Source organism: Galeopterus variegatus, unplaced genomic scaffold (genome assembly GCF_000696425.1).
Source record: "Galeopterus variegatus unplaced genomic scaffold, G_variegatus-3.0.2 Scaffold3667, whole genome shotgun sequence".
NCBI classification, from domain to species: domain Eukaryota; kingdom Metazoa; phylum Chordata; class Mammalia; order Dermoptera; family Cynocephalidae; genus Galeopterus; species Galeopterus variegatus.
In genome coordinates, this window is record NW_007729778.1 from 113,098 (window position 1) to 122,207 (window position 9,110).

Here is a 9,110-nt window from a genome sequence, read left to right on the forward strand (position 1 = left end):
TATGTTTTCAATGCAATCTCCTTTTTCCTCCCCTTCTGGAATACCCATGACTCAGATATTTGAGCGCCTAAGGTTGTCTGATATCTCTCTCATACTTTCTTCAGTGTTTTTAATTCTTTCTTCTTGTCTGCTTGTGTTATTTCAAACAGCCCATCTTCAAGGTCAGAAGTCCTCTCTTCTGCTTCTGCAAGCCCGCTGGTTAAACTCTCTGTTGTGTTTTTTATTTCATTGAATAAATTCTTCAGCTCGGCAAGCTCTGCTACATTCTTTTTCAGGGCATTGATTTCCTTGTACATTTCTTCTTTCAGGTCCTGTATACTTTTCCTCATTTCATCGTGTTGTCTAGCTGAGTTTTTTTTTTTTATCTCATTTAGTTTCCTTAGAATTTTCACTCGAAATTCCTTGTCAGACATTTCAAGGGCTTCTTGCTCTATAGGATCTACAGCTTGAGAATTATTATCCTTTGGTGGTATACTTTCTTGATTTTTTCATATTTCTGGTATCTTTCCTTCAATGTTTAGTCATCGTGGCAGGGGATTTCACAGTCCACTGGTTTGACACTATTGTCTGGCTAGGATGCTGCTGGGGCCACCTATTTTGTATGGCTGCCTCAGTGTCTTCTCAGTTGCCCACTAGTGCCTCGGGTGTGTGGTTGCCTACCTGCCTCAGAGGAGCCACCTCTCTGGTCAGCACGCACTCAGCCAGACTGTGGATGGAGTCAGGTGGTGGTGGCAAGGCCTACCTGCTGGGTTGCATGCTGGCACTGCAGGGCGGGTAGTCTCTGAGTATCATTGGCCTCTCTGGCTGGGTGCCTCTCTGATCAGCACGCACTCGGTGGGGCTGGGGATGGAGTCGGGTGGCGGCGGTGAGGCCTACCTGCTGGGTCACATGTTGGCACTGCAGGGCTCATGGCCTACGCAGGTCTTGGGCTTCTCCAGCTGGGTACTTCTCTGATCAGGGTGCACTCTGCAGGGCTGGGGATGGAGTTGGGTGGCACTGGCAAGGCCTACCTGCTGGGTCAGGTGCTGGCACCACAGGGCACGTGGTCTCCGCAGATCTTGGCACCTCTCTGATTGGCGCTCACTCAGCAGGGCTGGGGATGGAGTCAGGCGGCAGCAGAGGCCTACCTGCTGGGTCATGCACTGGCACCACAGGGTGCGTAGTCTGCTAGGATCTTGGGCCTCTTGTTCAGTTTCTTTATTCAGATAAACCAAACTTGTCTGGGGGCTTTGGGAGCTATCTAATGGTGACAGTATTGTCCAAACCTCAGATTCAGATTTCCATATAGGCACAAGTAGGAAGCCAGATGCAGATAATTAAGATTGGACGGGTCACATGGAATAGGCCACTAAAAAGTGGCATACCTCCCCAGGGAGGGCACACCCAACCAGAGAAGGCCCAGGCCAGTGGCCCTCCAGGAAGGCATGTTTTTGTTGTGTGTGACTTCCAGTAACTTTCACTTGGTGCCCAACCAGCATTTCCTAAACCATTAATTAACCCAGAGCTTTGAGAAGTTTCAGAGCTTCCTTCAGTTACCTGCTCAAGCAGTGGAAGAATTCCATGCTGGATTCTGGCGTTAAAGGTGGCAGCCTCTCAGTTTTCACGTCTGCATGAGTGAGTTCTGGTGAATGGTGACTCACTGTACACCTTCATTGCAATGTCATTGGTCCAGGCTGCTTGTGCTGCCAATGTTACACGTGCACCAATGTGAGGAGTTGTTGTAAATTAAAATTGTACAGTAAGTACCGGTGTGATTTTCTCTCCCTTTTTGTTTGTTAGCCCTGAAATCCCTGGGCATTCTTATGACATCTGTATGAGCATGTCAACCAGCAATTAAGTTTCATTTGAGGAACCTTGACCCCATGTCAGAGAGTAGCACCATGATTTGATTTAACAGTGGTGTTCCTGGTACTGTCTGCAAATAATATTCTGATGAATTATCAGCTAATTTGGGGAGACTCATTGACTTCTATTGATGAGAGAACACTGTGGCCAAAGTTTGAAGACACAGGTTCTGGTCATTTTACAGCCACCATCTTGGACTTAGTGTACTCAGATCTCAAGCAGATGGAATTGCACCTTACCTCCTGCAGATTAGCACTTAGCTGCAAAAGATACATATTATATTATGTAATACATACTCATAAAGTGTGCTCTAGAAATAACACACAAAGTGATACATAGCTGTGTTCTAATTATACTTACAATGGCCATGATGTTACTTTACTGAAAATTATCTGAAGTTCCAGAAGTTTCTGAATCAACAGAAAAAATAAGGAAACTAATCAATGTTGCCTTTTATACTTATAATGGGATTTTTTAAAGGAGAGGGGCACAGTACACACCAGGGTGCTTGGCTGCAACTAACTGAAAGTGGATCTACTAGACTTAAGAGAACATGGGTTCATCTGAAAGGAACTGAGGTGGTTCACAAACCTAGGGAGATCCTGGATTACCAGGCTTCGAAAGTGAGCACAGACCGAGGGCGCAAGGCAGCTGGAGCACGTGCCTGGTCAGGATGCCCCAGCTGCCCCCCCACACAGTGGAGCACACCACTGGCCCACTTAGGCAGCCACCACACACGTGGACACCATGCCACCCCACTCTTTAAAACCTGTCCTTGTCTCCTTGCCTCACCTCCTCCCAACCTAAAATACAGAATTGGAGCATCTGATTGGTTGATCCAAAGGTGTCTATGTCCTACCTTACAGGAGGGAGGAGGAGAGGTGTCTGGCTTCTCGGCTTCTGTAGTAGGGGATGTGGCTCTGACTTCTTCCACAACACACGTGGGGAGGGGGGTCTCCCAAAGAAGAAGCCAGTTCAGACTTGAGACAGCTCTCAAGTTAAACATTAAAGCTACAAATGTCCAGTACAGAAACTTAAAGTAAAATTGAGCATGTCAACCAGCAATTAAGTTTCATTTGAGGAACCTTGAGCCCATGTCAGAGAGTAGCATCGTGATTTGATTTAACAGTGGTGTTCCTGGTACTGTCTGCAAATAATATTCCGATGAATTATCAGCTAATTTGGGGAGACTCATTGACTTCTATTGATGAGAGAACACTGTGGCCAAAGTTTGAAGACACAGGTTCTGGTCCTTTTACGGCCACCATCTTGGACTTAGTGTACTCAGAGCTCAAGCAGATGGAATTGCACCTTACCTCCTGCAGATTAGCACTTAGCTGGAAAAGATACATATTATATTATATAATACATACTCATAAAGTGTGCTCTAGAAATAACACACAAAGTGGTACATAGCTGTGTTCTAATTATACTTACAATGGCCATGATGTTACTTTACTGAAAATTATCTGAAGTTCCAGAAGTTCCTGAATCAACAGAAAAAATAAGGAAACTAATCAGTGTTGCCTTTTATACTTATAATGGGATTTTTTAAAGGAGAGGGGCACAGTACACGCAAGGGTGCTTGGCTGCAACTAACTGAAAGTGGATCTACTTGACTTAAGAGAACATGGGTTCATCTGACAGGAACTGAGGTAGTTCACAAGCCTAGGGGGACCCTGGATTACCAGGCTTCGAAAGTGAGCACAGACTGAGGGCGCAAGGCAGCTGGAGCTCGTGCCTGGTCAGGATGCCTCAGCTGCCCCTCCACACAGTGGAGCACACCGCTGGCTCCAAGCTGTGATGGACAGCTGGCAGGCCCACTTAGGCAGCCATCACACACGTGGACACCATGCCACCCCACTCTTTTAAACCTGTCTTTGTCTCCTTGCATCACCTACTCCCAACCTAAAATACAGAATTGGAGCATCTGATTGGTTGATCCAAAGGCAAGTGTCTATGTCCTACCTTCCAGGAGGCAGGAGGAGTGGTGTCTGGCTTCTTGGCTTCTGTAATAGGGGATGTGGCTCTGACTTCTTCCACAACACACGTGGGGGGTGGGGGGTCTGCCAAAGAAGAAGCCAGTTCAGACACAAGACAGCTCTCAAGTTAAACATTAAAGCTACAAATGTCCAGTACAGAAACTTAAAGTAAAATACTAGATTTGACTAAGGACTAAAACATTAAGATTGCCTTATTAGCATAAGTTAGTAAAAAGTTTGCTGGGCTACTCTGACAGAGCTTTTCCCTCAGTGCATTTCCCAGAGATGACTAGGATTGCTATGTTTAAAATAAATGTTTAAATATGCTTAAAAGCTGGAGCCTTTAGAGTCACTAATAATGACTAACTTAAACACATTACTGTTACACTATCGTGTGAAACGTATGCACACATTTTGGGTAGTAGAGTAGCTGGACAGACTTCACTTCTGCTTGATAAGGGTACCAGCTAAAAGGCTAACAACTGCACATTTGATCCACTGGAACTCAGCTCCAGCCTATGCTCCTGCTTACCTTTACTGGTTAGTGCCAGGTTAGCCAAACAAGGACACTAATAAATCCTCAGACAGGAAGCACACCAGCCCTCTGAGATGGAGGTGAAGGACTGACTCCACATCACTAATATGAGAGGACTTCCAAAACTTCATGGGAAGATTCATGTTATGTTTTAGTTCTATTTCCCCTAACTCTCTGAAGGACCCTCCTGCCAGTGCTGGCCGCCTGCAGCCTGGCACCAGAGTGGCCCATGCACAGGCAGCCCAGCAGCACCTGGGCTGTGATCAGAGCTGCATCACAAGCGTCCCAGATCACAGATTGTCGTCCTGCTGATTTGCTACTGTTTCTCGCAGCCTACATGGCGTGACATCTGGTCATCTCTCACCTCGTGATGGGCAAGCTGTTTTCACCAGTGACATGGTGAGGAGGACTGCATGCAGGGCTTTTCCTTGAATCACACCATTTCCCCTCCTCTTCTCTGGGATCCCTCCCCAAGGAAGCCCCCACAGGGATGAGTGGCCCAGAGGTAAGTGCAGAACCTGCCCCTGTTCTGGGCAGACTACCAGCACCTCCCAGGGCAAGACTTTCTGGTAAATTCTGAGATGTAGACCCCATGCTACTGCCTGTTCCTCTCCCTCCATCCAGACTGCCCAGGGCACTGCTTAAACACAGGGAGAGGGGCCAGGCCAGCCCGGGTCAGTCCCTCAGCTGTGCTCATGGAGTAGCAGTGGGAAGTGAAAGAGGGAAGGAGGAGGTGGGCTTCCTCCCTGGGTGGGAGCCCTTTGGCCCTTATTGTGATCCCTGAGGGAGGAAGTGAGAGAGGAGTGGGTCACAGGCCTCTGAACAGGGCACCGGAGGGAAGGCATGCAGGGAATGCCCACTCCACAGTGGCAGACCCACCTCACGGGCTCCCACGGGCCCAGCAGCCAGGACCAGGTCAGCTGCAGAGTTGGCGGACAGAGCTCCACGCCAGCCAGTGTGTGCTCGCTACGGGAGAGGGGGCAGAGGAGAAGGGGAGCCCGCACCCCACCATCCTATGGGAGGGCTGTGTGTTGGCCAATTCCAGACCGACTGCTTGACCAGCTCCATGCTCCCGCTTCTGCCATGCAGGGCAGCTGCCCAGCATCTCCACATCCAGCTGGGTCAGACAGCAGGACTGCAAGCCTGAGACTCCTGGTCTAAGTGCAAGAGAGTTGGCAGAGAGTAAAGCCCTTTATTCTGCCATCTTCTGCTCTCAAAAGAAGAAACTGAAATTCCAGAAGGGACAAAGCTTGCATTTATCCAGGCCAGTTAATGAGGAGTGTTGGACTAAATGTTGAGAATTCAGTTTAAGAAATCTGCTTTCAAATTCACAAAGGATCCTACAATGAGCCAGGAAGAGCATTTTGCTTGTTTTGTTTTAATTTAATAAACTACTTCAGGCCAGGCTCTGCAGTCCTACCACTAATCATATCACTAAAAAACTTATTCTGGGCTGATTTTTTTTTTTTTTTTTCCTCCTTGAAGTATCCACACAAAAACCTTAGCGTGTGCTGTAATTGATTCAGCCTTTCTGAGACCTTTGGGACTTGAATTTCTCAAGGTCACTAAGAAGCAAGTGTAAGCTGAAGGTTCCATAAACAATTGCAGGAAAGCCTGGGTGCTCACCGGCGATGATGAGCCAGGTTCTGCTCCTGGTGCCTGTGCCCTCCTCGTTGCAGCTCTGATGTGACGTGCAGGCCGGGGTCCGGCTCCATGCCTGTCTCTCCCTTCTAGGTTCCCTGACCTGCCTCGTGCTTGGCTGTATAGACCGCATCCTCTCTGTGCTCGACCTACTTCCCTCTTCCACAGAGCAGGAAGAGACTTGGTTCGCATCCCCTTTCTGCCTGACTGTGAGGGGTGTGCCCATCCTCTCCAGCTCTCTGTTCCTATATCTATAAAACAGTCTAATATCTCCCAGGGTTGTTTGAAGATAAATGAGGAAGCACATGTAAGAGAACCTGGTGCAACACTATTTTAGGAAGAAACCTACAAATTAATAGAATGACCCTTTATGCCAAATATCCCTTGGCCCCATATCTCCATGCAGCCCTGGGACCCTTAGGGAGCCAGGGGAGTTTGGGTCAGTGCAACCAGAAGGTGGGGATGAGGACTCCTGACTCATGAATTATGAATAGTATTTGCTGAGCATTTGGCTTCTCAACAGAGACAAGAAGAAACTAAGACCATGTCAGTCTCAGTGTTGGGACCCCCCTGCAGTCACTGGTCTCCATTCTCCCACTGCCAAGCGGTTTGGAGAAGCCTTACTTTCTGAGAACATGCATGTGACTTTGGAAGCCTGAACTTGTAAGTCATGCCTCTTGTGATTTTCATAGGATTTGCAGCCAAGATTAAGTGAATGGCTCTTTTCTTATGAAAATAAAAACATGTGGCAAGATGTAGGTGTGCATTGTTAATACTGTACATTAGTAGGAATTGTTCTGTTCTGGGAGCTTAAGGAAAGCTCTGTGACATTTGGGTCTAAGCAGTGACCTGGGGCCACAGCTTCATACCTGCTCCAGTGATCACCTGCATTTACCTGCCTCCTCTGCTTCTCACTTCCCAACTCAGCCCAAGGGCTTGGTGAGATTCCAAACAAAATCTCCTATCATCTGACCCCAGTCAGAATGGCTATTATCAAAAAGAAAATAACATGCTGGCAAGGAGGTGGAGAAACAGTAATTCTTATACACTGTTGGTGGGACTGTAAATTAGTGCAGCCATTATGGAAAACAGTCTGAAGATTTCGCAAACTACAGATAGAACTGCCATGCAATCCAGCAGTCCCACTGCTGGGTGTATACCCAGAGGAATGGAAGTCATCATGTCAAAGGGGTACCTGCACTCCCATGTTGATCGTGGCTCTGTTTACAATAGCCAAGATATGGAACCAACCTAAATGTCCATCAATGGGTGACTGGATAAGGAAAATGTGGTATATATACATAATGGAATACTACTCAGCTATAAAAAAGAATGAAATACTGCCGTTCTTAGCAACATGGATGAGGTTGGAGAAAATTGTTAAGTGAAATAAAACAGACACAGAAAGAGAAATACCACATGTTCTAACTTATCTGTGGATGCTAAAAAAGTTGATGTCATAGAACTAGACAGTAGAATAGTGGTTACTAGAGAGTGGTGGTTACTAGAGACTGGTCCGTGGATATGAAATAGTACAGAGACAAGAAGGATGGGATCTCGGGTGCTCTAGTAATATAGGGAAATTACAGTCAACAACAAAGTACTGTGTATTTTTGAACAGCTAGTCAAGATGATGCTGAATGTTCCTAAAACAAAGAGGTGACAACTGTTTGAGGTGATGTAATCATTACACCCAGTATGAATGTACCCAAATATCATATTGTAGTCCACAAGTATATACACTTATCATGGGTCAACTAAGAAAAATACACTAAAAAGAGGGGGAAGAAAAGAAATAGAGTAGTGGTTACCAGAGGCAGGAAAAGGGAAGGAGGTAGGTGGGTGGGGGAAAGATTGGTAGAGCAGTACATAGTTACAAAGTTACTGTTAGGTAGAAAGAATAGGTTCTGGTGCTGGAGGGTGATAGCAGCTACAATATTGTACTGTGTATTTCAACACAGCCAGAAAAGAGGAATGTTATTACCACAAAGAAATGATAAATGTTTAAGTGATAGATATGCTAACTAATCTGATTAGATCATTATGCTATGTATGCATATACTGAAACAACATGCATATACAACAAAAAAATTAAATAATTAAAAAAAAATCTTCATTCCATGCAGGCAAGGGATTAGAAGAAATGCACACCAGAATTTCCCCCCATCCTAGATTGCTAAATCCTTGGCATGAGTTTTAGGTGGAGGGAAGACTAGCTCCCTGGCTCGTGGAACATGCACTTTGACCCTTAGCCAAACCCTGGCCACTCACTCATGACCTGACTCTAGAATCCCCTGAGGAGGTTAAAAACTAGGGACACCTGGGTCCCCCTCCTGTGCAGTTACAACAGAAACTCTGGGGGTGGCACCTGTCCTTGAATCGCAGCCCAGAGCCCTAAGACGAGACCCACTGAGACAACATCTCAGGATGATAAGCCTCCAGCAGGCTGGTGCTGCTCCCCAGTCCTGACACCAGAGGGGTGGGGGGTGGCTGTCCTTCCCACCCCCGTAGAGGACAGAGATCACAAATGGCAGAAGCCCCGAGAGGTTCAGGTCCTCCCTCTCACCATGCATGAGGAGCCTGCTCAGCAGCGCCGCAGCAGTAGCTGGCTGCACCAGGCCTGGCGGGTGTGTGGGTGCCTTGGACTGTCCCAGAGGGGCTGCCAGTCAGGCCCCTCCCTCAGGGGCTTCTTCCCGACTCCTCTTCAGGGGCTGGGCTGCTCAGGCACAAGTAACCACCAGCCCCTCTTAAAGACACTGTTTTCCCATCAATCACATGATATGTTTCAGGCATAGCACTGGCTGCTAAATTTATACTGCTGTCTTGGCCCACTTTTAGCCACCAGCCAGCACATTTAAGGCCTATAGACTTTGAGGTCTTAAAAAGGGACTTTCTAACAAAACTCACCCAAAGAGCCTGATGCATTGCTTAGAGGAAAGGGGACCCACAGCATGTTCTGGCTGACCTGGGCACATGGCCACTTCCCTCCAAGTCCAGTGTTCGGGGGCTCTGTGCTCACCCCGGAAGGCAGAGCCTTGCTTGACAGCCTGCTGCAAGCAGGGTCCTCTGCTAAGTGCTGCCTATAAAAGCCTGGAAGGCAATCCCAT

At 47.3% G+C, this 9,110-nt stretch overlaps 1 protein-coding gene across 1 annotated transcript in view; it reads right to left on the bottom strand.

Moving 5' to 3' along the window:
• LOC103601293 (spermatogenesis-associated protein 31A6-like) overlaps nt 1-6,077 on the bottom strand; it is a 33,295-nt gene extending 27,218 nt beyond the window's left edge. The window contains 3 exon segments of the mRNA XM_008585680.1: nt 5,247-5,328; nt 5,414-5,519; nt 5,989-6,077. Coding sequence (XP_008583902.1) covers nt 5,247-5,328; nt 5,414-5,519; nt 5,989-6,077 — 277 coding nt within the window.
• Nucleotides 6,078-9,110: the final 3,033 nt, after the last annotated feature.